Below are 26,419 nucleotides of genomic sequence, written 5' to 3'. Positions count from 1 at the left end.
GGGGGGGGGGGGGAAAGAAAGCATGTCTTGGTGATGGCCGCACATCGTAGGGGGCTGTGGGCTGAAAGAATTCAGCCTGGCAGTTGTTATGAGATGCACCTCCCCTTGTTTCCCCTCTTTAGCAATAAAAGTAGGTTGGTAACTCCAGCTCTCTGGGGCTTTACTTCTCCAAGGGGTGAGGGTGTGGCGACGCAGCGATGATATAGGATACATGATAGGTACGGAAGGCTGCATGGGTTTTCCAAGCCATGTGTCAGACCACGTACAGCGCTTCATGCCCCTGAAAGTAAAAATCCGACTGCCTGATAATCAAGTGGTTGTTCGGTAGTTGGCCGACTCTTAACCATGTCAGATGAACTTGAGTAGTGTGTATCACGTGCCACGCTCATCATTCTTCATCGCGAACAAGGCCTTGTATCCGATGGTTTCTTTATATGCACCCCTACAGCCTTTATGCTCCATTGAAATCCATGCTTTGTCAATTTCTCTGGGCTTCTACCAGTCCTGTATATAGTCCTATGAACAAAAGTAATTCTACCTTGTCTACACGACAGCCTTTGGCGAAGCATAAACCCCGGAAATTGATCCGTGGCCGCCTAAAGCCCAGCGTTTACTCAATAAACAATAAAGGTCACAAAGGAAGCACAGCTCATTATGAGATGAGCTGCCTGTGGACTGGCTGCCGGCCCCCTCCATGGACTTTCATCGCCTATAAATATGGCCAGATCTTTGCCATTCAAATTGGGTTGCATCTCGGATTCCATTTCTACGAGTAATCAACAAGAAAGCGGAGCAACAACATAGACACAGAGACAGCACAGAAAGAAAAGAAAACGAGAGAGATCCAACAGCCCAGTCTTGGACCATATCTTTCCGAAAGGGCTTATATGGATAATGTCTCCTACTAGGAGTGCAGCCAAGGGCGAATTGGCTGGTTTCCATGCTGGCTTGAATCCTCGTCTAGCTCAAGACCTCCTCCAGAAGCACAAGTGGGGAGTCGCTCTCACTGCACTTCTGCGCGCACTGCAAGGCATGAAGCTCCGGCCCAGGTATCCCGGACCGCAGGAGAGTACCGATTTCACTGGCGGCTACGCCTTCGGGGTCATCCCACCGGCTGGGACCAGGACACTGCAAGGCGAGTGCTGGCTGTTAGATCAGGCGTATGCGGAGCGGATCGCGGAAGTGGTCGGTGGCGACGACGGCGACGGCGACGACGACGACGACGGTCGTAATGCACGGATCAAGCGCCGCATCATGTGGGACAGCCGACAGGCCTTTGACCACTGGCTGACCTCGTCGCCGGCGACGGATCAGAAGACCGAGAATGCCTTCTTCCATATCTCGGGTCGGCCCAAGTCCGGTAAGTCCCAACTGATCCGCGAGATCTTCTTTCAAAAGCCGTCCGACGAGATCCGCCAGCGACTGCAGTTAGAGTGGTGCTCCTCCCCGGCGAAGAAGAAGAAGAAGAAGGAGAAGAAGCTGGTCATGGGGTGCGCTTCCTTTTATGATTACAGCGAGGAGTTTGGCCCCGACGGACTCAAGACTATGATGCGCGGGATTCTTTGGGCGTTGATCCAAGCCGATGAGCAGCTGGCCCCGCTGCTGTTTCCGCTCAGGTATGAGTATGAGGAGGACGAGGAGCCTGAAACGAAGCCAAGACGCCCCTCGAGGTCGAAGGTTTTGAAGAAGCTCGCTCGTGCAGCCACTCCTAGACGCTGTTGGAAGAAGAAGAAGAATAAGAGGCGGCCGCAGCAGGGAAAGGACGACGACGATGAGGCGAAAGGGGAAGAAGAGATCGAGCATAGGGCAACACCGAAAGCACTTCCTCTGCCCACATGGCCTCTGTTTAGTCTGGAAGATAGTGAGTTGTTTGTGGCGTGGAATCGCCTGAGTGCATCCAACAAGATATGGGCAGACCGCAAGATCTTTCTTCTGCTCGACGGGATAAACCGATTCGATGAAGGGGAACACGGGCAGATGTTGACCGCGCTGAAAGACTGGGTGCGAGCCAGGCCAGGGCATGTCAAGATCTGCATCACCAGCCGCGGTGAGGCGGCGTTTCAAGAAGCCTTGGAGTCGCAGCCTGGTTTCACCCTGCATGATGCGAACTTTTTGGACCAGCTGTGGTATACTCGACACCGGCTTACCACATCATGTTACTCTCGGCTTCCTTACACCACGGATTTCACGCCAGCCGAACGAGTTAGGATAGAGTATGACCTGGTGAGATTGGCTGGCGGTAATGATCAAAAGCTGTGCACGATGGTGCGCTTGTTGGAGCAGGCATTCCGCGAAAGAATTCCTAAAGACTGGATATATTTGCGACTGGAACACATTACTGGGAGGCCTGGCCAGTGCCTGCAATAGTTCTAGATAGTTTATACTCACGTATACATAGCACAAGCACATCTCCTTTCACACCTGACAAAGCATTGAGGCGATACTGATTTGATTCCATTTTGTCCTAACTATCCCCAACTATCCCCAACTTTCCTATGAGTGCGAATCAAAACAGTAGGAATTCAACCTCGGCAATCTTCACCCCCGCGGGTATATCAACGCTAGCAGAGCATCCCCCTTGGCATTTCGACGGTTTAAGGTACTTCAACATGAAGACGCTGTGGTCGATCCTGCGCAAGAGCCTTAATTGGGGGGAGCTGTGGACTTCGAGCCCCCCGTGGCCTTCGCATGCACTCGGAATCCCCAGCCAATGAGAAGGAAGTTGCCGCCACCGCGATGGATGACCATGCCCGAGCATGGGAGGAGGGGGCGGCCCTTCTCCGCAGCAGTGTCAGCAGTAGATGGGCAGCGCTCAATCTGGATCTCGAAGTCTCCATACTCTCGCACAATTGGCTCATTGACGGGATCGTTCTTCTTCCTTTCACCGGTCATCGGGTCGTCGTCGTCAAAGTGAAACCCGACCGATGAACCGGGCAGCTGTTGGGCCAGAAGGACCGTCTGTGAGATGGATGACAGGAGACGGTAATGCTTGGTGAAGGGGCTGGTGGCCGGCTCCAGCGTATCAATCCCCAACGGAGAGACCCCCAGAGCTTGGTAGAATCCATAGGCCGTCCATATTCGGCCGGCACTGTTCTCGTCGCGACGGGGCTCGGAGAGGAACAATGGCTGGGCGTGGTGTCGGTACTGGACCCAGACGCGCGCATAGGACTTTCCCAGAAGACAGCGGCTGGGAGCCACAAAGTCCAAGGAAGGTGCAAACCGCTGCCAGATGTCGAGGAGGTCACCAGAGGACCGGTAGTGGTAGTTTTCCCCGGTTACAGTGGCAGAAATGTCGTCCTTCTCATCATTTCCAACTTCATCTTCCTCCCCGAGCTGATTGTACAATGGAAGAGGGTACTCCTCCTTTCCTGCGGTGGCAATCTCGTGGACGTACAGAGCGGAGTGGTAGGCCATAAACAGCTCGTCCGTGTGCGGGCCTCGTCCAAAAACCTCCGCCCACGATTCTCGAGGGATAAGGGAAGATGATGGTTGGGACTGAGACTTGAAATGGCCGAGCGTGCGCTGCAATCCAGCTTGAAGATGGTCCCAGTCCTTCGTCAGAAACGACACCAACTCCGATGGATCGGGTTGCGCGAAGCGTTCCTCGGCGGCGGGACAGGTGTCGCGGGAATCCCCAGCAAGCAATGCAGCTGCAGCGGAGGCGGTGGCGTTCGCTACCTGAACCATCAAAATGCTGAAATGCTCGCTGTCAATTTCCTTCAAGTGGCGCATGAGACGAGCAAAGGCTCGCCTATCGCAAGCACGTGCCTCATCTTGAAAGAGTGACAGCGTTTCCGATACGTCCAGAACACCCCCGCGCCTGCGCCAATGAGCTCGTGGAAATCGCTTGATGTCTGCCTTCACCCATGGTGGCGCACATGTTGAGATACCTTTCCACAGCCCGTATCAGATACTTGCAAAAGAAAAACAAGAATGTGGAAAGTATATGTCACGGAGAGGAGGGTAGGGGAAGGGGGGGCACTTACCATCGTGGAATGAGCCACACCAGAGCAGTACAAGATGTAAACCATGCTTGCGAGCCCCCAAGATGACCTCGTCAAGTTTGTCGAAAAGGAAATGGCCCTCAAATGGCTCGATTTCCTCCCAGGCCACACGTCCTAGCACCGTGTTGACATGAGTGTCGACGAGCTTCTGCCACACCGTGTATGTGTACTCAGGCGAGGTGAAGGAAGAAGACGGTTGAAGCTCTCCAGGCAAGACCAGAAATGGTCGGCCATGGACCACCAGCTGCTTGCCATTCTCAATCGGACGAAGTATGGGGGATTCTTCTTGAGCCAGCAGGAGACACCGTTGTGTTAACCTGATTGTCAACGAGCCTTTGCCACACCGTATCCATGTCTCCTGGCGACGCACGAGGCAGAACCCCTGCAAACAAGTCCGAGGGGGGTAAGTATGCCATCAACTCCGTGCCATCTGCCACGGGGCGGGGCTGGGAAATCCTTGTGTCAGATGCAGGTGACATGGTTGCAGAACGATGGTTGAGGAAATGGCAGCTCAAAAAGCAAAAAGGGTTCCTAAGCTGATGGGAGAAAGAGAGTAGGTAGTCTACTACCAGGCGGGTTGCTTTATATATTGGACCACAACCTTCTCTGTTGTGTCGCGGTCTGAGTCCGACCCCGAATTCATACCAACCTCCTTTGAAAGTGGCTGCAACGATAGGTACCGCCGCCGGTTCTGACTACATTGGCGCCAGATACCATTTGTTCTTACTGTTATTGTTCTCCAATCTATTAGGGGTGAGGCAAGACTACCCCGAGTAAAGAATTGCACTGCCCCCTGGTGCCGAGTAAAAAGCCTATTGCACGTGGCCGTGTGCACCAGAACATGAAAGACAGGACTCCCGGCGGTCTGTACTATCTGGATGGAAGACACCTTGAAAAGATAAGTTGACTGAGTAATTGATTTTGAAAATCGCTGTGCAAGCACAATATGGATGCAGGTCATCAGAATCATGGAAGGACACCGTGCGCCTGTTCTCTAGTAATGAACATCACCGTGCAAAACCAAAGAGAGGCATGAGATGTCCTATGAGCCCATAACGCGTACGTGTATAGCATGACGTGACGTATGATGGAAAAGGGGCAAGATGGAGAGAATAAAAAGTACCTAGAAATCATCATCGAGTTCATCACTGTCCCATTCGTCTTCCCGGTCATTCTGAACCAGTTCTAGAAATCGTTGCAGGCCAGGCCGCGCATGTCGTTGCGGTTGACCTTCTCTGGCCACTTCGGCCTCCGGACGACGCCGGACTTCGGCCATGGCTCGTGCCTGTGCTTGTCTCTCGGCCGCTGCAGCCCGAGCTGCAGCATCTTCATTGCCGCGTTCGCCATGAGCCCCGGCGCCATGACCAGGGTTGACTCTTGGGGGCACCGGAGCTGGGGGAGGCGGATGTTGACCCAGTTCCATGGCAACCAGATCCTCGTCGTCACTATCGTCGTCAATCTCTATGAGCTGCGCGGGGACTTGATGCAAGGCTTCAGCCCCGTCAGGGTCAATGCCGTCACCGCCTTCCAGATCCCAAAGCCTTTGGTAGCACTGACTCTCCGGATCGTTGAAATGCCGGTAAGGGTTTTCCTCGAACAGCCAACAAGAGCAGAGGTAGCAGAAGTGTGTGTCGCATTTGAAGCATATCATATGGTTGCATCCCATCTTCTTCTGGCAGGGAGCATTGCACGTCGGACAAGCGGATGTATACCGCCGCAGATAGTCTTCGGTCGCCTTTTCTTCGGCGGTCAGCTCGGCTGCACGCCGAGGGAAGCAACGGACCAGTTCCCCATGCCAGCCTTTCTTGCAAACGCAACAGAATGCGTAGTTGCAATCCTCGCAGATCGCCACCCGTTCAGCCATGGGGGGCAACTGAGCCTCGTCACCGAGGGGATCAAAGACACGGGTCGCCTCCTCGTCATCGTCAGACACGTCGAGGTCGTCAGACATCGGGTCCATGGGTTTGGGGTGCTTTTTTGAGCGAGCGGCACCTTGGCACCACTCACGAGGACAGTATACTGTCGACTTGTCCGCTTCAAGCCTTTTCTTGCGCTTGAGAGATACGAAGCGCTGCACGGTCTCCTGCTCCAGAGGAATCTGTAGCAACTCGCTGGGGCTGAGCGTTCGGTCAATTTTCTTTCGCTTCTTTGGTATGTCGCCTGTGGAGGCTGTAAGAGCTGGTTCTTTGCCACAGTTAGGAGCTAGACACTTCACACTTTCAATATCGCCTTCAGTGATGCAGGCGTTGTAGAAGTCCTGCAGACAGGCAACGCAGAAAACGTGCGAGCACCGCAGAAGACGGTGACAATTTATGCCTTTCTTTGGTTCCAGGCAGACACCACATTCAAAGGTCTCCTGTTCGAACATTTCCTGTTCAGCCTTATTGTTGAAATCCAACAGCGCGATTTTCAGGTCTCGAGAAAGCTGCATCTCGCCGTCGGAGCTACCACTAGAGCCGAATCCCGTGTCACATAACTGCTGAAGGTGGTCGATGTATGTGTAAACCACCAAGTCCCTGCCGCACTCCTCCCAAAGACGCTTGCCATCATCTACGAGTTCAGACAATGTCGAGGAAGGTAACCAGGCAGGGTTTGTTTCGAGATTGAAGAAAGGCGCTTGCTCGGCTGGATAGCCTTCAGGTAGCTCGATCTCGAGGCAAAGAGGAGGGAAATGCGATATGATATGGACTTCATTGTCGGGTTCGGCTGGAACGATTTGCTCCTCGGCCTTGAACGGGAACCCGTTTTCGCCGGCGTCGACGGACGTGGGAGGGGTCAAAATAGCCGGAAAGACGTTCTCGGGTAGCTGCTGTTGCTGCTGTGGCTGCTGAAAGCGCACGCGTACGGGTCTGGATGGTTTGACAGGTATGTCTAGCGAAGCTTTGTACGGCGAGACAGGGTCGATTGTTATTTCCGGGAAGATAGCAGCGATAGACGACAGCTCGACCGAGCGGTCATCTTCGTTAACCGACTCAGACTCTGTCATGATGGTTCCGGGCGTTCTTTCCGCAGGACTAGCCCAGAGGCAACGCACGTCTTCCGTGGAGGGTTATCGTTCGCAGGTTGTTTTGTATTTGGGATGGCGAGATGACGGGTGGCAATTGAGGTGCGTCAACGCGATGGAAGTGCGCAATGTCCGATTCGAAGTCCCTCAGTCTGATAGCGCCCACCGTCGATAACATGCATTCCCTACATAGACAATTTTGAATGGCAGGTGGTGAGCGATGAGGCGACAGAAGAGGGAAGAGTTCTGCTGCTAAACCACGGATTAGTCAATCAGACAATGCGATTATCGAGGGTGGCGGGCGGAAGGTCGGACCTCTCAGGTACTGCAGGCGTGTGTGCGGGCGTGTGTGCGGTCTAGACAATTAGTATTATGGGGGCGGTGGAACCGTCGGGGAATCAAAAGAGTTAGAAGCGGACAGAGAATGAATGGAACAAAGAGAGTTTTGTATTATTCGCAGTCTAGAGAGTATGTAGAAAGAAGAATCGGAGTGAGGACGTGAGGAGAAGTGCGTCATGGTTTGGGGGGCCCGAGATAAGAGAGGATAGGATAACACAGTCACGGTCAGTGGGTTAGGAAGAGCAGTTGGTACAGCAATAGAGTAAGTAGAGGCAACTAAGGCAGGCGAGCTAGAATACTCAGAGGAAAGAGGAGTGGGAACCAGAATAGTTATAATCAAGGGAGTCAGGCATAGAGAACTGAGCTAGCTGGGGCTTTGCTGCCCAGTCTTGCATTAATAGTTCAGGTTGTTAGTGTTGGGAGTGTTTGAAAGTTACTGAAAACAAAACCTGACTCAGAGATAAGTTAGTTACGGCCGACCCGGCCTGAGGCGACAAGGCCGAAAGGATTTCCCCTGCGGCCCTGCCTGCCCCTCCTTTTCCCCCGCCGCTTTAACAAAACCCCCCCGTGACTTGGCTTTTCCCCTTGCGGACCCACTCCGCCCGCCTCCCGTTCTCAGTTCCTTGACTGGACATCGACTGGACATCTTGAATTCTTAAACTGATGATTGATTATTGAAAGTATTATTCCTTATGGACATCGGCTTGGAGAGAAGCTTCAAAATATTCGTGTAAACAACCACCAACAGTCTTCTCCGCCAACAACATTGATTTTGACACCTGCACGATATGATGTTGTGTGATTAGGAGGTCATCACTTGGTCTGTCACTCCGCCGGACAGTCGCTGCTGGTCCATTGCTATCATCTCATTCATCTTTAAGAAGCATACCTTGTCCTGGCCTGAATTGAGGGTCGGTTGAGAAGAAGATCTCCCAGATATCAGTTTCCGGCACCACAACAGGCCGACAACTACAACACAATGGCGGACGCCCCCCTAGCATCCTTATCACTGACCCATGTCCATTATGTACGTTCCCATCTTTGGCGCCTAGGGTGACGAGCGCTCGAAGAACTGATTATGCATTGCTCTATGCTAACAAAGGCAGAATCCTGAGGATCTGCTCTCCTATGTATCCGCTTATCTTGCTTTAGTGCCCCAGGCCCTGGTCATCTCCTATGTCACCCTTGCCTGGGCGTCCAGAGAAGTCGAAGTCATCTTGATGTTTGCTGGTCAGATGGGCTGTGAGGCGCTGAACTTTATCCTAAAGCGTATCATCAAGGAAGAAAGGCCAAAACGTAAGTTAATTTACCCAGGGCAAGACAAAAAGGAAAAAGAAAAATGAAATATCTGGTCCAAACTAACGCCTGCCGCAGAAATGTTCGGCAAGGGCTATGGCATGCCATCGTCGCATGCCCAGTTTATGGCTTTTTTTGCCGTATACGCTGGACTCTTCTTGGTTCTCCGACATTCCCCTGCCTTGACCCGCCCAGCAGCCACGGTTCACTTTGGGGTCCGAGCACTCCTCTCTCTTGTGTTGTGCGTCGCTGCTGCTGCAGTGGCTGTCAGTCGCGTTTACCTGAACTATCACACTCCCAAGCAGGTCCTGGCGGGCTGTAGTGCGGGTGCCTCGTGTGCGCTCGCGTGGTTTTTCGTTACGCGGCAGATCCGCGTTCTTGGCTGGATCGACTGGGTACTAGACTTGAAAGTCTCGAAGTTCTTCCGGCTTCGCGACTTAGTGGTAAATGAGGACCTTGTAGAGGCCGGATGGCGACACTCGGAAGCGAAGCGGGCTCCGAAGCGGAAAGGAAACAGTGAGCATCGTTCAAAGAAAACCGAATGAAATGTGCATGCGCCGTTAGGTGCTAATCAGGGAGTAGGGCTACCCAACGGTCCCTCTGTTTGATGAATATGTCGTTCCCACCACACGCCTGCCTTTACAACTAGGAGCCTGTGGTTGACGTGCATGGCTCGGTAGTCTATGAGCCTTCGGCACTCGGGTCAGCAACACTATGTGAAACTTCAGTGGAGGATCCGGGAACAGTACCTTTTACCTGAGTCCATAGAACAATGATTTTAGCCTTAGCAGGTGTAGAGCTTGGTCGTCATCTCATTTTGGTTTTCTTGCCTCTTTCGGAATGAAACGCAGGATGTCCTTAACTCAAAACCGGGAAGACGACCAATGGCGGATAGGCGTTAGGATATATAGTGACACGACGCATCGAGAGAATTCAACTTCAAGACGTTCAGTGCTGAGAGGACCTTAGCACTTCAATCTTGGGCTTCACTTTGTACAAATCTACTCGAAGAAACCAAAAAAAAAAAAAAAAAAAAAAAAAAAAAAACTGAAGCCTGAAGCAAATCTAGACATTGAGTAGATTACAATGCACCACCCATAGCCGGAACCAAAGCCTCCGCTTGGCTAGGCCGTTCCTTGCACGTGACCGGTGACTTCCGCGGATCGACGGCTCCCCCTCCATTCATTAAGAATGCTGCCCAGTGCCGAGCGCCGCTTTCTTATTTGGACGTCCAGCTCTGCCGGACAAAGTATGTCTCTAGTTTGACTACACGTCATGTGGAATGGTTCTCTCTCTTGTTCAATTTGCATGACTACTAGTCACTATTTAGGCTAAACGGCTAGTCTCTTGTTCCACTCGCCCCCTGACAAAGCCTCGGTTCACCTCAGCATTAATCCCTGTTGAGTATTTTGAAGAACTGAACCAGCTCAACTCTTTGCTCGTGTTTTATTCATTTGAAGAGGCTGAAAAGTGGGTATACTAGTTGGAAAATATTTTGTTTTTCCCGCGCAATGGATGATCCTCCAATGCCCTCCGATGCTGGCCTGGAGGAGCAGCATATTGTGAAGGCGGACGAAGTCGACCAGACAGGCACGGATATCAGCACTGTCTCGGATGACCAAATGCTGGAAGAGGTTGCCGAGGAGCTGCGACAGGAGCAGCAGGCGTTTTCCGACCATGCACCCACGACTAGTACACTGGAACAAGCTCCCAGGGGGGCGGAGAAGTTGCCGCCGCGACGCCCAGAGCTGCGCCGGGACTCTTCCGCCCCGCCGCCCCCTCTTCAGCCTCCGCCGCCCGCGCCTGTCCAGCACAACCAGAACCAGAACCAGAACCAGAACCAGAACCAGAACCAGGACGCACCACCCGACTCGCTGAGTTTGGCGCAACTAAGGCAACTGGTCCAGGAGATGCCCAAAGTGGAACAACCGGCATACGCTTTCGAATATGCTGACGCCCAATCGTTTGTAGAGGAGATTGAAGAGTGGTTCCAGTACAATGAGTACGATCGGGCCATGCTGGTCGGCATGAAGTGGTCCTTTGAGCACAAGTGGCACACCTTCTGTGAGGATCGCTCGGTAGACCCCTCGCAGCAGAATTGGCTTGCCGCTCCGCGAGACTTGCAGAAGGCATTCATGAGCCATATCGTCGACGGGCTAGGCGAAAGTACGGGGATAGTGCGGTTTGAGGCTTCGGAAGCACTTTGTTATGCCGTGACAGGCGTGTGGGGTGTCACCGCTGGAGAGGTTGCACCTGACTATCCTGGAGGTGTCTCTCCCCCGGGCGCTGAAATTCCGGAGAACAAATCATTACAAGTCAAATGGATTGAGCATAGTGTTCATCTCCTCCACGAATGTGGTGGTATTCAGGCCTTGTTGGTTTGCTTATGCCGGATCTTCGAGAGGCACCGAAGCTCGTCCTCCCAAGGGCCGGAGGGCGCCGGCCCCGATTCCGCCAATTCAGCATACATGGAACGCGAGGCGAACCTGCTACTGACGCCACTATATTTCATCGTGGAAGTCGCTCGAAGGCAGGAGATCCTTGACCCGAAGAATGCATCCTTACGGGAGACTCTCATGCATCTGGAGCCAAATCTGCTGGTATTCTTAGTTGAGATCATTGCAAGGTTGCGCTGGGATGACTCGGCCAATATTCCTCTCACTCGTATCATTCTTCTGTTTTGGAAGACCATACTCCTCTTCTTTGGAGGTAGTAGCAAGTTGAAGGAGGCCAAGAAGGCACTGGAGCCCGCCTTTGAGGCACGAGAGAACGCTTCACCGCGCAGGACTCCTTTTCTTACTGCCTCGCCGCTCGATTACCACAACTTCAGACAGGAGATCACGTCCAAGTATCCTGCCTACAACCCACCACCCCCAGTGGTGCCCCTGGAATTAGAGAACAACTCGATCCTGCCACCGCTTCCTCAGCACCCCAGTCGAATCAACACTTCTAACGGTCCATTTTCCGGCGTGGGACCCTCCGTAGCGGGCGGAAGTGGCTCGATCATCCACCAATCCGTCCACATCGCAACGCCGGCCCCTTCTCCGCCGCCCTCTCCAATCGGACCCGGCGGTAAGGCGGGAAAGAAGCAAAATTACCAGACCAACCAGAACTTCCCCTTCATGTATCCACCCCTGGATAATTCGAGCAACGATCTCGGCGGAAAAGGGACAACCGAGCTGCAAGACGTTCTGGTAGGCAAGAGATGGGAGGGTAGTGATGTTCCCGCTTCGATTATCGAGGCGGGCAAGTTATTCTCGACCCACGTCAAGATGACCCGGGCGATGCAGCAACTGTGGGAGGAGAGAGAGCGTTTCATGAAGTATGACCGCGGCTGGTGCCCGAATGAGACGTTTCCGTCGACCGAGTTTGAGACAGAAGAACTAGCAGATGAGATGCGCAACCTGGGATTCAATGTCAGAGAAAGATCGAGTGTTGATCAGCCCTCCGACAAAGAAACAGAAAATGAAGACATTCAACAACGCTTAGATGCTGTTGAATCATTCTACGTGAGTGCTCTGCGGGCTTAGGGAATTGATCAGGACCTAACTGCCGCTGCAGAGACAAGCGCTAGTGCATTTACAGTCCATCACGATCGTCTTCCTCAAGATAATCTTGACGAACGTCAGTGCTATGGTCAATCAGGCTAACGGACAGAATGGACAAGGGATGGGGTAAGTGGTTTCGTGACTTCCTGCCGTTTTGATAAATCAAGGCTGATAATCATGCCTTTCAAGTGACAACTATGGCCCGGCCAATGGATACCCATCCGCCTTACACCATGGCCCTGGAGAGCGGAGCATTGAAGCAGCAATTGACGAGCTGGACAATGTGCGGCTCCGAGAGATCACCTCCAAGGCTATATCAGGATCTTTCCTGCTCCTGCTCAAGTGGTTCAAGCGATCTCGTAGGTAGTTTTGACTTGGCGTCTACGAGCCAGGCTAACGAGGCCTAGATATACTCAAGTTTGAGTACATGACGCAGTTGCTTCTTGATTCCAACTATCTACCTCTGATTCTCAAGATGTTTGCTCACCAAGACGTTGATCAAGCGGTTGCGCAGAAGAATGATCGCGACGAGCTGGGGTATGTGATTTGTTTTCATCTCATTCTGAGGGTGGGTTGTTAACCGGCACTCCGAGCAGCTTCTTCCGATTTTGTCATCTCAAGTCCGACCATCCGCCCGCCGACCTGGACGACGAATCCTTGCCCAGCGAGGACGAAGCGATCCCTCCGCCCATCACCCGCCAACGCCAGGACACGACCGGCCACTCCTCCGTCCGAGGGCCGTCGCCCGAATCCCTGCTTCCGGAGTTCAGCGAGGGGCCCCATCGTCCCGAGGTGGACGAGCTCGGGTACCCGATTGCGCCGCCGCCCAAGGAGCCGATCACCGAGTTCTCCTTCCGCAACTTCTTCTCCGCGATCAACTACCTGCACATCATGCAGAAGATCACGCGCGACAAGGCGCACCGGTGCCTCTTGCTGGTGCAGTACAAGTCCAGCACTATCCTCCGCAAGGGACTCAAGATCCCCGACCCGCACCTGCGCTTCTACACGCTCAAGCTCTTCAAGTCGCAGGTCCCGTTCTGCGGCCGCAAGTGGCGCCAGAGCAACATGCGTGTAATCACTGCCATCTACCTCTACTGTCGGCCGGAGCTACGGGATGACTGGCTCTCGGGTGCGGACATCGATGCGGAGGTCGAGGAGGCGTTGCCGCTCGAGCAGGCGCTGCGCGGACTCACCCACTGGTGGCACCTCCGACGGTACAAGGACGTGATGGGCGGCGAGGAGGGCGCGTCTCTTATGGAGGAAGAGCGGGACTTTTTCACCAGAGAGCTTGAGGCGATGGGATGGGGAATGGCTGGGGATGAGGGGTTCCCGGGCAGTAGCGAGGAAGCCGAGTTGGCCGCTGCTGCGGCGGCGGCGGCAGCAGCAGCAGCAGCGGGCGGTGGACCGATGGTGAACGGGACTGAATGGGATGGGGCTCCCCTGCAGATGGAAAGTGGGTGGTAATACGTACATTGCAGAATAGATAGAGGTGAATTGTATCAGACGGGGTAGCATATCCTGCGTCACCCAGCAGCAGATCCGGTAGTGCATGGTACCGGGATGAAACCGCGACTAATCAACAATCATCAGTCCAATTCAATTCAGAGGATTGTGTTTGGATGAGGGAAGGATGGCCTAGCCTTATCGATAAGAAAAAAAGGTTTGGGAAAACCACCCCTCACGTGACCCGATCACTGCGGCAACTTTTTTTCACCTTCCTCGTCTCCTCTCCACCGCCGCATCGCAAAGTTCTGGTGGCCCCCCGGACCCAAACCATCACCGACAATCCGGCTTGTAATCTGTGATCAAGCTCGAAACTTGCGCCTCAAGCAAGTCACCGATTTCAAACGGAAAGATGTCGTCCGACGAGATTGTCTGGCAGGTGATCAACCAGCAGTTTTGTTCCTACAAACTGAAGTGAGTTTTTTTTTTTTTTTCTCCCTCGGTGTCATTTTTCTTCCCGCATCGTCGAAAGAAAACAAAAAGAGTCCCACCAATTCTACACTACGCATGCCTAGCATTTCTTCCCGGCACAATGCTAATAATGAAATTGCAGAACCACCAAGGGCCAAAACTTCTGCCGCAATGAATACAACGTCTCGGGGCTGTGCAACCGGCAATCGTGCCCGCTGGCCAACTCGCGGTACGCGACGGTGCGGTCGGACCCGGAGACCGGGGTGATGTACCTGTACATGAAGACGGTGGAGCGGGCGCACATGCCGTCCAAGTGGTGGGAGCGGGTCCGGCTGTCGAGCAACTACGCCAAGGCGCTGGAGCAGCTGGACGAGCGGCTGATCTACTGGCCCAAGTTCCTGGTGCACAAGTGCAAGCAGCGGCTGACGCGGCTGACGCAGGTGTCGCTGCGCATGCGGCGCCTCGCCAAGGAGGAGGAGCGCCTGGGCGAGACCGTCGTGCCCCGCCTGGCGCCCAAGGTGCGGCGTCGCGAGGCCACCCGCGAGCGCAAGGCGGAGTCCGCCGCCAAGATCGAGCGCGCCATTGAGCGCGAGCTGATCGAGCGCCTGCGCAGCGGGGCCTACGGGGACCGGCCGCTCAACGTCGAGGAGGGGATCTGGAAGAAGGTGCTGCGCGGGCTGGAGCGCACGGGCGAGGGCGAGCGCGACGAGGATCTCGATGATGGGGAGCAGATTGACGATGAGGAGGAGTTGGAGGAGGAAGGCGAGGAGGGCGTCGGGCAGGTCGAGTATGTTAGTGATGTTGAGGAGAGTGATCTGGAGGATCTGGAGGATTGGATCGGTGGGGAGTCCGCCGATGATAGTGAGGATTTCAGTGAGGACGAGGAGGATGATAGTGAGGATGAGGAGGACAGCGAGGAGGAGGATGACTCGCAGCACAGTGAGGATGAGGGCGCCGCCAAGAAGAAGCCCGCTCCCGGCTTCAAGCGCAAGCGTCCTGCTCCCCAGGCCAAGCCCCGCAAGAAGGGTCCTCGCATCGAGATCGAGTATGAGACTGAGGGGCCTGGAAAGGTCCTGGCTTAAGCCCCATTGCAGGACTTTTGGAGAGGATGGGGGTTTTATTACAAAAAGCTCGGTTGTGGTCGTGTTTTCGTATGGCGTTGTTTCGGTTCGAGTTTCGTTGATGTATCTATCTACTGACTTACCTTTTTTTTTCTTTCTTTCGTTGTTTCTCATGCTGCGATCGGGCATATCATACCCAGCCATTGCATATAGCTTGTTGAATGATTGTTCTGATGATGGCGCTGGTGCTGGTGTTGGTCGTAGATTTCGGAAGATGTAGCGAAGCTTCTACGGAGTAGTTGCCTGCCGTTGTTCCTTGCATGGTTACCAGTTAGCGGTGTGGCAGGCCGGCGGCTCACGTGCTGTGCGGCCAGCGGGCGGAGTGAAACACGGAGAGTGGATCGCCAACATGATCAGTCAATCCCCAATCAATGCCAAACTCCCCTTACGAGGGTGCTTGCTCAACTCCTGTTCCTGCTAACTACACGTCGTGTCTGGCATCTTCGGCATACCGTGTCCCAAGCCTTTTTGCGATTCGCCTTTGACGGCTACTTTACGACCCTGGTTGCTCTCACCTTGCAGGGCGCCCTGCTGCCTACTCTCTTCCGCCTTCCTCCGCATTGTCCTTCACCCCTCGTCTCAACCGCTTGATACCCCACCATTGGCTGATCCTTCAACCCTTTTCTCTGGTTCCCCCCCTCCTCCACCTCGCAAAAACAATCGCACGGCCAGGGACGGGCAGCAAACTACAACAGAATGACTTCATACTTCTCGTCGCTGACGTCCTCGTCGGCCATCTCGAACCTGGGCACCCGGCTCAACTCCCTGAAACGGGCCATCACGTCGGGCGACGAGCGCGACGACCCGGACAACGAGGACTGCTCGCACATCTCGAACGTGCTGCGCGCCTACTACACCGAAAAGGGGCGACCGTATCCCTCGTGGCTGCCCCCGGACCCGAAAGCCCCCGCGCCGGCACCGGCGCGGGTCATCGCGACCTCCCAGATCCCACCCGGCGCTGCTGGTGGCGCCCCAGCGTCATCAGCATACGGACGTGGCGGCAGCGGCGGCAGCGGCAGCGGTGGTGGTGGTGGTGGTGGACTGGGCGACCTGTGGGGAGATGCGGGCTCGGCCACGCCTCCCACCTCCCAGACATCCAGTTTGCGCCGGGGTCGCATGACCGCCGGGGGAAATAACAACAGCATCCACAACAGCATGGGGGCACCGCTGTCGGCGACGGCGAGTGCTCCGGGAGGCCCAATCGCCCACAACAGCCTGTCCCCGACCCCGTCGGCAATGCAGCAGCACCCTCACCACCCAGCCGGGGGCGGCCGTCCCCTGCCCAGTCAGCGCGCCGGATCCTACCAGACGATCTCGGGCCCCGTGACCGGCGGCGGCGCGACGCAACAACCGCTGGAGCGCGCAGCGTCGGCCCAGGAACGACTCCGGGCACGCCTGCATGGGGGCCGGTCGCCCAGCCCCGGCCAGAATCCGAGCAGTCGGCCGGGTTCACCCTACGTGGCCGGGGGAGCGGATCCTAGCGCACGAAAACCGGTAGGGATGCCGGGTCGACGATAATGGCAAGGAACCAATGATGCCTGACTGACCTTGGGAGCTAAATCCTGGTGGTGTGGGAGGGAGTGAAGGAATAGCCCGGAGTCAAAGAGAAAAAAAAAAGAAAAAAAAAAAAAAAAAAAAAAAAAAAAAAAAAAAAAAAAAAAAAAAGGGGGGGGGGAGGGGGGGGGGGGGGGGGGCACCAACACCCGACCTGCAGGGAAAAGATGCGGACTTGCTGGTTTTAGTCTTTCGTCTTTTTACACAGTCGGGTGGTGCCGATGGAGAAGGGCGGGGTGAGTACTCAGTAGGAAGGAGAATGAGGAAAAGTGAGAAATTAGTGAGTTGAGGTCCCCCAAGGGCCATATTGGGGATGCGATGCGGTTTACATAATTACTTTCTTTCTCCCAGCGGGTTGTTAAAGAGAAGATTCTCTTGCTGTGCTGTGCTGTCTTGTGTGTATTTGATTAGCGATGCGATGGTTTTGATCTGTTGTTGCGACTATGATGTCTGTCTCTAATAAGTTCATAGCCATAATAATGCAACCCCGCTGACTTCTTTTTTCCTTGCTTTCCCAACTACGTGATAACATTGTTTCATTCTGTGTTATTATTTTCTGCCAACCCACAAATCCACTCCAACCCCCAGAGAGCAGGGCAAACCTTCCCCCATGGCCGAATGATGCAGAATGTGTGGGGGTTGCAACTCCTGGGCGGGTTTTAGTTTTACGTGTAGTTTGGACGAGGGTTGAACCTCAGCCGTGGTTGAACGACCGGGAAGCTTTTTTTTGTTTTTCGATTCTCAGCCAGGGGAGCGAATGGGGAAGTCGGAATCCCTGAGAGAACGAAAGGGAAAGAAAAGACAGGTGAAGGCTTCAGCTGGACGGCAGGCATCGTGGATAAAGTATTAACGCTGAATGGGTTGGATTGTGCCCATGTTGGGCATTGTTGAATACGTGGGGGTGGAAAATGGCGCAACCATGCTTAGTACAAGTACAGTACTGTACAGCTCCATTCTGTAACTACTAAACTAACTCCAAACAAGATATTATGGGGAAGAGTCGGGAACTGGAGAGAAGAAGCGGGCAGTCAGACAGTCCGACAGTCACGCGGGGCCATTCACCAAGGTGGAATCAGTGGAATGGTGCCGGAGAGTCTCCGAAATTGTCCCGTTGCCGGCATTGGAGAAGACGAAAAAGAAGAGAAATTTCGGCTCGGCTTACCTAACGCTAAGGCCGCTTTGGCTGCCCACGGGGAACTTTCTCGCTGGATTTTCTCCGCAATCCGCATTTTGTCTCCACTCCCACTTACCCTTGTGGATTTCTCTCCATCCCGAACTTTTCTCGTGTTTACTGGGTTTACTGGCTCTACTGGGCGGAATTGGATTCATCTAGTCGACTTAGTTCGTTTTAGGCTCTCTGGCTGACTCTCTCTCTGGCCATGGTGGCCCCACTCCCTGGTCATTCTCTATCCCGCCTGTCCTTTCTGGCTGGCAATCCCTGGTCGTTTCGGCTTCCAAGTCTGGCCAGACGGCCCGATGACGCGGTTGTGCCTGCCGACCCCAGTCCTGCTTGGCTCTCGTGGAAATTTTCAACAATGACGATGATGGTCAGTCGGTCAGTCAATCAACCAGGGTGACACTGGATCTTCTGGGGTCTTTGGGCGTTGCTGGCCTGATGCGCCTTGCCTTTAAAAGCCTCGTGCATTCCCCTCTTCACCCCCCGGAATGGTTGCACTCGATCTGCACGCTTCCCCGCTTCTCATTCCTCTCTCCCCCCCCCCCCCCCCCTCGTGGTGGTCATCCCTCCCTTTTCACCTCAGTCCTCGTTCTACTCTTGAGGCTGTGGTCAACTGTGGTCGCGCAGACATACAGTACATAGATCCGGGATAAACCGCCTATTGTTACACAGTACACAAAAATAATACCTGCAGCTGGCACAGCCGCCCCATTAGCCAATCATGGGTACCATGCACGATTTGGACACCGCCCACGATGACCACAAGGACGGCACCGCCGTCGAGATGGACGACATCCACAAGGACCCCAAGGCCATGGAGGAGCTCACTGAGGCTGCCATGGATGCAGAGTTGCAGGAGCTGGAGCAGCAATTGAGGGAGATGCCCAAGTCCCGCTTCGAGGTCGCCTTCTCCAGCCCGGCTATCTACACCTACATGCTGGTCGCCTTCGCCTCCATGGGTGGTCTGTTGTCCGGTCTGGACCAGTCCCTCATCAGTGGTGCTAATCTCTTTTTGGGCGATGCGCTGCACCTCAGTGACAACCAAAGCAGTCTGGTCGACTCCGGTATGCCCCTGGGGGCCGTGGCTGGTGCTATCCTTCTGTCCCCGTCCAATGAGTACCTGGGCCGTCGTATGTCTATCATTGTCTCTTGTATCCTCTACACGGTTGGTGCCGCCCTGGAGGCTGGTGCCGTGAACTTTGGTATGATCTTTGCTGGTCGTTTCATCCTCGGAGCCGGTGTCGGCCTGGAGGGTGGTACGGTCCCTGTCTACGTCGCCGAGAGTGGTATGTCCATGTTGCTTCCTGTCTGCTTCTACTGTAAGGCCAGCACGCTGACCTCTTCCAGTCCCCAGTCGTATTCGTGGCAATCTCGTTTCCTTGTACCAGCTGAACATCGCCCTGGGTGAGGTGTTGGGCTACGCCGTGGCTGCCATGTTCCTCGACGTCACCGGCAACTGGCGCTACATCCTCGGTTCCTCCTTGGTTTTCTCCACCATCCTCCTGGTGGGTATGTTCTTCCTGCCCGAGAGTCCCCGTTACCTGATGCACAAGGGTCGGGCCGTGGAAGCCTACGGAGTGTGGAAACGCATCCGCGGCTTTGACACCTACGAAGCTAAGGACGAGTTCCTGGGTATGCGCCAGGCCGTCCTCGCCGAGGCCGAGGAGCAGCAGAACACCAAGAAATACGCCTGGTTGGACTTCTTCACCAAGCCCCGTGCTCGTCGTGCGCTTGTCTATGCCAATATCATGATTGTTCTCGGCCAGTTGACGGGTGTGAACGCCGTCATGTACTACATGAGCACCCTCATGACCAACATTGGATTCAACACGAAGAATAGTGTATTCATGTCCCTTGTTGGCGGTGGCTCACTTCTCCTGGGCACCATTCCCGCTGTGATCTACATGGAACGGTTCGGCCGGCGTTATTGGGCCAACGTCATGCTCCCCGGTTTCTTCATCGGTCTAGTCCTCGTCGGTGTGGGCTACCAATTCAACTACACCACCCACCCGGCTGCCGCTGAAGGGGTCTATCTCACCGGCATTATCCTGTACATGGGCTTCTTCGGATCCTATGCCTGTCTCACCTGGGTCATCCCATCGGAGGTCTTCCCCACCTACCTCCGTCATTACGGAATGACCGTGGCGGACGCCAACCTCTTCCTGTGCTCTTTCATCGTGACCTACAACTTCACGCGCATGATGAAGGCGATGACGCGGACTGGTCTGACCCTCGGCTTCTACGGGGGTATCGCCTTCGTCGGCTGGATCTACCAGATCATCTTCATGCCCGAGACGAAGAACAAGTCCCTCGAGGAGATCGACGAGCTCTTCTCGCGGCCCACGTCGGAGATCGTCAAGGAGAACCTTGCTCAGACCAAGGAGGTTGTCGGCGATCTGCTGAGTTTCCGGTGGAAGAAGGCGTTCTCGCCTCCCCCGAAGCGGGAGTAGTGGTTTGTGCTGTGGGTTTAGTGGTGCAGCCTTGGGGCTGTGCTGTCAGTGCTTTGACTATGATGTTTACCAGCGTGCCTTTGCATGTGTTTAATGAATACCAGATAAGAAACAAAAGAGGATTGCCTCCAGATGCTTATGAATTAGGATAACTGATGTTGGAATGCAGCTTGATCGATGAGGCTATGCCTGCAGTAAAAGAGTAGCCAGTAGCTGTCCTATAACAATATGGAATTACAGTATGGTAGGCCAGCAGTAAGAGTTGTGTGGGTAGCAGTGCTATCCAGGGTTTGTCTATTGAACCTTGACGTGGATCTGGTAGGTGGCGGTGGTGGCGGTGGTGGTGGTGGTGGTGGTGGTGGTGTGACGTGGTCGATCAACGATCGATGAAGTGCATTAGACTGCGAAACGCCCACAAACCATGTCTACCCAGCCCCGGCATCACCCTGGGAACCTCAAAAGCCTCCACGCCTCGGAAACCACCAAAGCCCCCTTTCCTCTCTCAAGTCTCACCACCCCATCTCCCGAACCGTCATCATCAACCCATCCACCGGCCTCGCCGTGATCTGCCGCGTCTACCAGCCCCACACCCCGCAGCGCAGCGGCTGCCGTCAGCGTGAGTCCCCACCACCCTCCAGCCCAGCCCAGCGCAAGAAGAAGAACATGACAAAGAAGAAAAGGGAAAACTCACCGTATACACCACCCCCTCCACCTCCGCCTGCCCATCCGGCCGCAAAACGGGCCGCCCCGTCGCCGCCTCGCGCACCACCGCCCCCAGCCCGACCTTGCTGAACGCATACCGCCGCCCCACCACCGCCAGCGCCACGCGCATCACCAGCCGCGCGAACTCCTGCCCGATGCAGGCGCGGGGCCCGCGCTCGTACGGCCGCCACGCGCTGGGGGGGATTGCGTTGGTGGTGGTGGTGCTGTTGTTGTTGTTGTTTCCGTGGTCGTGGTCATGGTCCTGGTCGTGGTCGTGGTCGCAGTCCTGGTCGCAGTCCTGGTCAACTCCCAACCACCGCTCAGGCCGGAAGACGTGGGCGTCGGGCCCGAAAACGGCGGGGTCGCGGTGGATGATGGCGGGGCAGTTGTAGAGGATCAGGTCGTCGATGCCGAGGGTCTTTGACTCCGGGGGGGTTGGGTTCGTGGAGGAGGCGCCCGCGGGCAGGCGCACGGTGAGCCCCTCCCCCCTCCCCCCCCGCCCCCCCTCACCCGGCGCGTACCGCGCCGTCGAGGCCGGCGGGTGCAGGCGCAGGGTCTCCTTGAGGACGGCGTCGAGGTAGACCATGCGGCGGAGGAGGGAGGGGCCCGTTGTCGGCGAGGCGAGCGCGGCCTGCACGGCTGTGGGGTCGGCGCGGGTGTCCTCGCCGAAGAGCGTGTCGAGCTCGGCGTGCAGCGCGGCTTGGGCCCGCGGGGTGCGCGAGAGCTCGTACAGCGCCCAGGCGAGGGTCGCGCTGGGGGAGTCGTGCCCGCCCAGCAGGAAGGTGCGCAGCTGGTCGCTGGTTTGGGTGAGGAGGGCGGGCGTCAGGGGGTCTTGCATGGTGGGGTGGAGGGCTAGAGCGGTGATGCTGCGTGGCGCGGGTGGTTTGTCCTGCTGCGTCTGCTGCGTCTGAGCCTGCAGCTCGGCGTGCTTGCGCCGGACGAGGGATTGCAGGAGGCGCTGGACGCGGGCCCCGCGGCGGCGGCGCCGCAGGGCGTTGACCGGGTTGAAGAACCAGGGGAGGTGGATCTGGTCGTCCCAGTAGGCGTGGATGAGGTGGTTGAAGGCGCGCACCAGCGGGCTCTGGCGGCGCGGGTCCAGGTGCTGGGCGTCCAGGTCCTCGTCGAGGAGGGCGGCGCCGATGATGTCGTACATCAGGTTCGTGGTGAGGGTGACGAGGGGGATGGGGTCCCCGGAGCCGGCGAGGGCGTCGAGCTGCGCGACGAACCCCCGCGTCTGCGCCACGACGGTGGGCACCAGGGCCTGCAGGTTCTGCGGGGAGAACCAGGGGCTGAAGGTCCTGCGCAGCGCCTTCCACTCCTCGCCCTCGGCGGCGAGAATGGAGGTGTGGCCGATGACGGGCTCGAGAAAGCCCAGCCCCAGTTTCGGCACGCTGAAGCGGAACTGCTGGCTGGGCCGCGAGATCTGCTCCGCCACCTCGTGGCTCGCGATCACCAGCACCGGCCGGCAGATCGGGCGGTAATCGAACAGAAACACCGGGGGTCGGCCGAGGGTTTCATGGATCTGCGCGAAGATGTGGTCTGCATCCGTACTATTTTAGTGATCCGAGTCATGGAACGCACACACACACTTCCAGACAAACGCTTCGGTGCAGAGAAGTGCAAAGGTGCAGATTTACCGTGATCACCGTCCTGGAACCCCCACTGGGCGATCTCATGGTAGATCTTCAGGTGACCCCAGAGCAGAGATGTGGGCAGTTGGGGGAATTGACGGTATCGGTGGAACCGTTCGTACCAGATCCGGCGGCAGAGCCAGACCGAAGCTACCATCACTATGCTGAGAAGCAGCAGTGACAACATGGTGGATGCGTGGTGGACGCTTGGTGGCACTTGCAGGGAAAAGCGTTTCTGCAGGCACCAGCAGCTTCCTCTCTGCACCGCTACTACTTATGTAGACCACCAACCGAGGCAATGCTATGGCGTGAGGAGGGGGACGACTGGATATTCTGGCAAGGTGAGGGCTGTGCTCTCCGTCGGCGAGGCTGATGCAAGTGCAATCCCAGGATACCGCGATCCCATCAATCAAGAAGGGAGGATGACAGCTGCACCCGGGTGGGGGAGGTTCCTGTTGGTGGGCAAACAATGAGCGTGCGTTAGCGTGGAGAGAGACACGCACACAGCGAGAGAGAGGCATGAAGCAGGGTGGTAGACTGAAAGAGGGGCTCGGAGATCGGTCCCACTTGGAGTTGAATTGGTTGATAGGATGATTGCAACTGCGTCGGCCTTGCGCAACAACAGACAGCACATACAATACTCGTTTGACGAGGGATGAAATGCATGCACTCACACCCACTCGCTGCCCCGCTCGCCCGTTTGCATGCAGGAAAATGGGTGTTTGTTAAGGTCTCACTGTCTCGTTCGCTTCCTCGCTTGCTTTCCATGGCTGGGACCGTGCTTGGATAGTAGAGCCTACCTATATCCCGCCAAATAAATCGTGGGGTCCTTGGCAAGACCAGACCTCGCTGCCTTGGTCGTTTTGAAGACGGCGCTTGACTTCTCCCTCCACTAGGCTGAGACTTCCCGGGGTTGCGAAGCGAAGCCGCTTTAGGGTCTCGGGATTTGCACGCTTGATGGTCCTTCTCAGCACCGTAAGTCTGTGTGAATTACATCTGCCATGCAGGTTGCGTTGGTCATCGCACACGCGCTTGCCCAATTCCGGTAATGATCAATGTCGCCGCAGGCACCCCCACTTCTTATGGCACTAATTCTGAGTAGACTGACTCGCCTAGAGGAGGAGCAAGTCCGGTGGTGAATAGATGTATTGGTCTGGAAGCAGTGATTAAGAGGTCAGGGGGGAAGGGCGGGGGGGCGCTGCTACACCTAATCCGGTCCTCAAGACCTGTAATGAGGTTTGCCCGAGCGAGAGCAAGACTGTGCTAGAAGAGCATCCGAGTAGCCAGTTCTATTCTAAGGTTCGCTCCCAGAGCTAGCTATATCAACTTATACATTGATTGACATCATATCTAACCGGATCCGGTCTCGATACCAAAGTAGACCACAAATTCAGGCCAGCGGCTTCCGTCCGACCGCGGTGACAACGCGGCCCTGATGCACGACAACGCCCTGCTCCGTCTCCTTGACGGCGGCGGTGAACAGGGCGACCCAGGCCTCGCGGGAGACGGGCGCACTGGGCGCCTCGGCCTTGGGGGGAAACAGCGCGGCGAGTTCCTCCCACACGATCAGATAGTTCTCCGTCCAGCCCTTGTAGTCCTGGGGCCGCTTGTTGTGGGGCCGCAGCCGGGCCTCCTGGAAGCCGAACCGCGTGAGCTGCGTGTCCAGGGCGTCCACCCAGGCGTTGCTGATGCCCTTGGCGCGCAGCCCGCCCTGCAGGATCTGGGAGGCCTGGCTGCAGGCGGCCGTGGAGACCTCGGGGGTGGGGGCCTCGACCAGAAACAGATCCCCGCGGTTCTCCTCCCACTGGAGGTAGCCGCCGGGCTTGAGCAGGGCCGCGGCCACCGCGAGGATTGGGGTGAGGTCGGAGTCCGGGCCGATCAGACTCGCGAAGGCGCGGATGTGCACCACATCATAGGCACCCCGCAGCGCGGCCGGAAGAGGCTGGGCCAGGATGTCGAGCGGCTGCAGCGACACGCCGGCGGGCAGGTAGGCCGCGGCGGGGAAGTTGACGGGGTTGATGTCGAAGCCATCCAGCTGGACAGAGAGATCGGGGTTCTTCTGGGTCAATTGCGTGTGGAGCTCGGTGAGCCAGACGCCATTGCCACAGGCCAGATCGGCGATCTTCAGCGGCTGCTGCGCGGCCGTCACGGCTTTGGTGATTGCCGGCTCCAGGAGATAGTCGAGGGTGTTTTGGTACAGGAAGTGCTGGAGGTGCAGGCGCGCCGAGGAACGGAAATTGTGGGCGTGAGCAATCCAGTAGGTGGATTGGTCGTAATTTTCAATGTGGGAAGAGGCGGTCATTGTTTTTTTGATTGATGGAGGTTTGCTTTGGAAGGAAATTGGGCCAAGAGGAAGTTGGAGGAAGAAAAGGGGGTGGGTTTGGTTCGCTGGATGGGTGGACTTTTTAAAGTACTCTGTACTCATCTGCGGATGGCCTGGATAGGATGACGAGGCAAGACAAAAGTTGATACTAAGTAAGATCAGGTAAAGTTGGTCAACAGAGGGACAAAGAAACTGGAGGAGGGGTAGTGGGACCCTAAGATGAGGTACTTACTGCTGCTGGCTAATCAGAACCCCCCAGTGTCACAGCACCAGATGGTGCAGGTTATATCCATGTCCCATAGGCATGCATACCAAGCCTCACTTGGCCAAGTGCTTACGTTTCACTTTCGTTCGACCGACCCCAGTCCGGGCGGGCGGATGGTGAATCCTCTCCACCAGCCTCCCTTAGATCAGGGGTTCTGGGATTGGGCATACATCTAGCAAACATATGAAATCCAATTAGATCAATCACCCAAGTCATCCATTTCAGCCCCCCCAGAGTCTTACGCGATCTGCACCCGGACCATTCTCGTCCCCCCGGTAGTAGATCACGTGCGATCATAGCCCTGCTCGATGTTGACAGGAGCCGAGCTTTGCGAGCAATCCATGGACCTGAAGAAGTGTCTGAGCATTGATCGGGGTGTTGGATCGCTCTAGGAACTCATAAACCTATCATATTGAATTCACAACCCAACTGGTCAACACATCTGATGGCGGTTAAGAAACTGAAGGCGGCCCAATAACAAAAACGGGGCGATATACATATTTGAGCTATAGTATAGAATGGCAATCTTGAGTAGTTTCTAGGTGGAATGGATTGGGGGGATTGCGTTCAATAGTGATGCGAACAAGTCCCACAGGATAGCAGGACGATGTCTCAGCCCCCCCCCCCTAAGCACCCCCCGGAACCCCCCCCTTGACGCCGCCCCTCAGCGATGGGTCCCTCCCGCTGGCGGAATCGCCCCGGAGATGCGCATGGTAGTCGACATCCACCGACTGGAGCTCATAATAATGCGAAACCTGGATCCCCAGTTTGCCTTCTTCCGGGTCGATCGGCTTCGGTCTGCGGAACATCGACCTCAGCCCTGACAAGGTACCGGTCGGAATGTCGAGGGAGACGCCCGGCTTATGCGCCTGGTCGCTCAGGGCCACCGTGGATTTGCTCGCCCGTGACAACGTCAGCCGTTGTTTGAGGTACACGAACCCCGACTCGGTTCGCTGCAGCCAGGTGCGCAACACGACGAAGAACACCGGAACACAGGCGCAGAGGATGCCGATGTTGAGCTCGACCACACTGTCAGGGGGGAAAACACAAGAACGGCGGGTCAGGACTGAGAACCACTCTAAGGCCTTAGG

At 55.9% G+C, this 26,419-nt stretch overlaps 13 protein-coding genes across 13 annotated transcripts in view; 7 read left to right on the top strand and 6 right to left on the bottom strand.

The window, feature by feature from the left end:
• Nucleotides 1-448: 448 nt before the first annotated feature.
• Nucleotides 449-2,367, top strand: BO95DRAFT_507333 (uncharacterized protein; the record flags this gene model as incomplete). Its single annotated transcript, XM_025591247.1, has 1 exon — nucleotides 449-2,367. Exon 1 carries the CDS (start codon nucleotides 895-897, stop codon nucleotides 2,365-2,367), a length of 1,473 nt encoding a protein of 490 aa, XP_025437651.1. The 5' UTR covers nucleotides 449-894.
• Nucleotides 2,368-2,539: 172 nt separating this feature from the next.
• BO95DRAFT_507328 (putative beta-galactosidase) lies at nucleotides 2,540-4,483 on the bottom strand (the record flags this gene model as incomplete). The annotated part of the gene is made up of 3 exons (XM_025591246.1): nucleotides 2,540-3,890; nucleotides 3,987-4,337; nucleotides 4,375-4,483. The coding sequence occupies 3 exons, from the start codon at nucleotides 4,481-4,483 to the stop codon at nucleotides 2,644-2,646; spliced, it is 1,707 nt and encodes a 568-aa protein (XP_025437650.1). The 3' UTR covers nucleotides 2,540-2,643.
• A 644-nt stretch (nucleotides 4,484-5,127) lies between these two features.
• Nucleotides 5,128-6,990, bottom strand: BO95DRAFT_373888 (RBR-type E3 ubiquitin transferase; the record flags this gene model as incomplete). The annotated part of the gene is made up of 1 exon (XM_025583080.1): nucleotides 5,128-6,990. One exon carries the CDS (start codon nucleotides 6,988-6,990, stop codon nucleotides 5,128-5,130), a length of 1,863 nt encoding a protein of 620 aa, XP_025437649.1.
• Nucleotides 6,991-7,975: 985 nt separating this feature from the next.
• On the top strand, nucleotides 7,976-9,355 carry BO95DRAFT_447207 (phosphatase PAP2 family protein). The gene is made up of 3 exons (XM_025587564.1): nucleotides 7,976-8,374; nucleotides 8,454-8,643; nucleotides 8,722-9,355. Exons 1-3 carry the CDS (start codon nucleotides 8,327-8,329, stop codon nucleotides 9,186-9,188), a joined length of 705 nt encoding a protein of 234 aa, XP_025437648.1. The 5' UTR covers nucleotides 7,976-8,326; the 3' UTR covers nucleotides 9,189-9,355.
• Nucleotides 9,356-10,054: 699 nt separating this feature from the next.
• Nucleotides 10,055-13,845, top strand: BO95DRAFT_276139 (FAR11/STRIP family protein). Its single transcript, XM_025581618.1, has 5 exons — nucleotides 10,055-12,152; nucleotides 12,205-12,317; nucleotides 12,381-12,550; nucleotides 12,599-12,728; nucleotides 12,788-13,845. Exons 1-5 carry the CDS (start codon nucleotides 10,155-10,157, stop codon nucleotides 13,653-13,655), a joined length of 3,279 nt encoding a protein of 1,092 aa, XP_025437647.1. The 5' UTR covers nucleotides 10,055-10,154; the 3' UTR covers nucleotides 13,656-13,845.
• Nucleotides 13,846-13,939: 94 nt separating this feature from the next.
• On the top strand, nucleotides 13,940-15,431 carry BO95DRAFT_398843 (ribosome biosynthesis protein MAK16). Its single transcript, XM_025583810.1, has 2 exons — nucleotides 13,940-14,108; nucleotides 14,248-15,431. The coding sequence occupies exons 1-2, from the start codon at nucleotides 14,047-14,049 to the stop codon at nucleotides 15,185-15,187; spliced, it is 1,002 nt and encodes a 333-aa protein (XP_025437646.1). The 5' UTR covers nucleotides 13,940-14,046; the 3' UTR covers nucleotides 15,188-15,431.
• Nucleotides 15,432-15,595: 164 nt separating this feature from the next.
• On the top strand, nucleotides 15,596-16,860 carry BO95DRAFT_447203 (uncharacterized protein). The gene has a single exon (XM_025587563.1). It carries the CDS (start codon nucleotides 15,923-15,925, stop codon nucleotides 16,742-16,744), a length of 822 nt encoding a protein of 273 aa, XP_025437645.1. The 5' UTR covers nucleotides 15,596-15,922; the 3' UTR covers nucleotides 16,745-16,860.
• Nucleotides 16,785-17,265, bottom strand: BO95DRAFT_276112 (uncharacterized protein). Its single transcript, XM_025581617.1, has one exon. It carries the CDS (start codon nucleotides 17,084-17,086, stop codon nucleotides 16,826-16,828), a length of 261 nt encoding a protein of 86 aa, XP_025437644.1. The 5' UTR covers nucleotides 17,087-17,265; the 3' UTR covers nucleotides 16,785-16,825.
• A 669-nt stretch (nucleotides 17,266-17,934) lies between these two features.
• Nucleotides 17,935-18,442, top strand: BO95DRAFT_447202 (uncharacterized protein). The gene has a single exon (XM_025587562.1). It carries the CDS (start codon nucleotides 18,160-18,162, stop codon nucleotides 18,355-18,357), a length of 198 nt encoding a protein of 65 aa, XP_025437643.1. The 5' UTR covers nucleotides 17,935-18,159; the 3' UTR covers nucleotides 18,358-18,442.
• Nucleotides 18,443-19,303: 861 nt separating this feature from the next.
• BO95DRAFT_447201 (putative MFS sugar transporter) lies at nucleotides 19,304-20,542 on the top strand. The gene has a single exon (XM_025587561.1). The coding sequence runs from the start codon at nucleotides 19,391-19,393 to the stop codon at nucleotides 20,405-20,407; it is 1,017 nt and encodes a 338-aa protein (XP_025437642.1). The 5' UTR covers nucleotides 19,304-19,390; the 3' UTR covers nucleotides 20,408-20,542.
• Nucleotides 20,543-20,916: 374 nt separating this feature from the next.
• Nucleotides 20,917-22,927, bottom strand: BO95DRAFT_373859 (cytochrome P450 monooxygenase; the record flags this gene model as incomplete). The annotated part of the gene is made up of 4 exons (XM_025583077.1): nucleotides 20,917-20,982; nucleotides 21,099-21,371; nucleotides 21,417-22,648; nucleotides 22,747-22,927. The coding sequence occupies 4 exons, from the start codon at nucleotides 22,925-22,927 to the stop codon at nucleotides 20,917-20,919; spliced, it is 1,752 nt and encodes a 583-aa protein (XP_025437641.1).
• A 958-nt stretch (nucleotides 22,928-23,885) lies between these two features.
• BO95DRAFT_447199 (class I SAM-dependent methyltransferase) lies at nucleotides 23,886-25,523 on the bottom strand. Its single transcript, XM_025587560.1, has 2 exons — nucleotides 24,119-25,523; nucleotides 23,886-24,039 (listed from the first exon to the last, which is right to left on the bottom strand). The coding sequence occupies exon 1, from the start codon at nucleotides 25,040-25,042 to the stop codon at nucleotides 24,131-24,133; it is 912 nt and encodes a 303-aa protein (XP_025437640.1). The 5' UTR covers nucleotides 25,043-25,523; the 3' UTR covers nucleotides 23,886-24,039; nucleotides 24,119-24,130.
• Nucleotides 25,524-25,954: 431 nt separating this feature from the next.
• Nucleotides 25,955-26,419, bottom strand: part of BO95DRAFT_476713 (uncharacterized protein) — a gene marked incomplete at both ends in the record, with an annotated part of 1,663 nt that continues 1,198 nt past the window's right edge. Inside the window, one exon of the mRNA XM_025589944.1 lies at nucleotides 25,955-26,357. Within this exon, the coding sequence (XP_025437639.1) occupies nucleotides 25,955-26,357 (403 nt within the window). The remainder of the gene's footprint in view (nucleotides 26,358-26,419) is intronic.

Source organism: Aspergillus brunneoviolaceus (assembly GCF_003184695.1).
Source record: "Aspergillus brunneoviolaceus CBS 621.78 unplaced genomic scaffold BO95scaffold_84, whole genome shotgun sequence".
Classification (NCBI taxonomy): domain Eukaryota; kingdom Fungi; phylum Ascomycota; class Eurotiomycetes; order Eurotiales; family Aspergillaceae; genus Aspergillus; species Aspergillus brunneoviolaceus.
Note: the sequence above shows the minus strand (reverse complement) of the source record. Positions and strands in the feature narration are given on the sequence as shown.

Excerpts from the sequence above, each read along its gene's own strand:
- BO95DRAFT_447207 (XM_025587564.1), top strand. The coding sequence starts at position 8,327 with ATGGCGGACGCCCCCCTAGCATCCTTATCACTGACCCATGTCCATTAT. Across the intron at positions 8,375-8,453 it reads CACTGACCCATGTCCATTAT|AATCCTGAGGATCTGCTCTC; the intron begins GTACGTTCCCAT and ends TAACAAAGGCAG. Across the intron at positions 8,644-8,721 it reads CAAGGAAGAAAGGCCAAAAC|AAATGTTCGGCAAGGGCTAT; the intron begins GTAAGTTAATTT and ends CGCCTGCCGCAG.
- BO95DRAFT_276139 (XM_025581618.1), top strand. The coding sequence starts at position 10,155 with ATGGATGATCCTCCAATGCCCTCCGATGCTGGCCTGGAGGAGCAGCAT. Across the intron at positions 12,318-12,380 it reads CAGAATGGACAAGGGATGGG|TGACAACTATGGCCCGGCCA; the intron begins GTAAGTGGTTTC and ends ATGCCTTTCAAG. Across the intron at positions 12,729-12,787 it reads AATGATCGCGACGAGCTGGG|CTTCTTCCGATTTTGTCATC; the intron begins GTATGTGATTTG and ends CACTCCGAGCAG.
- BO95DRAFT_398843 (XM_025583810.1), top strand. The coding sequence starts at position 14,047 with ATGTCGTCCGACGAGATTGTCTGGCAGGTGATCAACCAGCAGTTTTGT. Across the intron at positions 14,109-14,247 it reads TTTTGTTCCTACAAACTGAA|AACCACCAAGGGCCAAAACT; the intron begins GTGAGTTTTTTT and ends ATGAAATTGCAG.
- BO95DRAFT_447203 (XM_025587563.1), top strand. The coding sequence starts at position 15,923 with ATGACTTCATACTTCTCGTCGCTGACGTCCTCGTCGGCCATCTCGAAC.
- BO95DRAFT_276112 (XM_025581617.1), bottom strand. The coding sequence starts at position 17,086 with ATGGCCCTTGGGGGACCTCAACTCACTAATTTCTCACTTTTCCTCATT.
- BO95DRAFT_447202 (XM_025587562.1), top strand. The coding sequence starts at position 18,160 with ATGGTGGCCCCACTCCCTGGTCATTCTCTATCCCGCCTGTCCTTTCTG.
- BO95DRAFT_447201 (XM_025587561.1), top strand. The coding sequence starts at position 19,391 with ATGTTCCTCGACGTCACCGGCAACTGGCGCTACATCCTCGGTTCCTCC.
- BO95DRAFT_447199 (XM_025587560.1), bottom strand. The coding sequence starts at position 25,042 with ATGACCGCCTCTTCCCACATTGAAAATTACGACCAATCCACCTACTGG.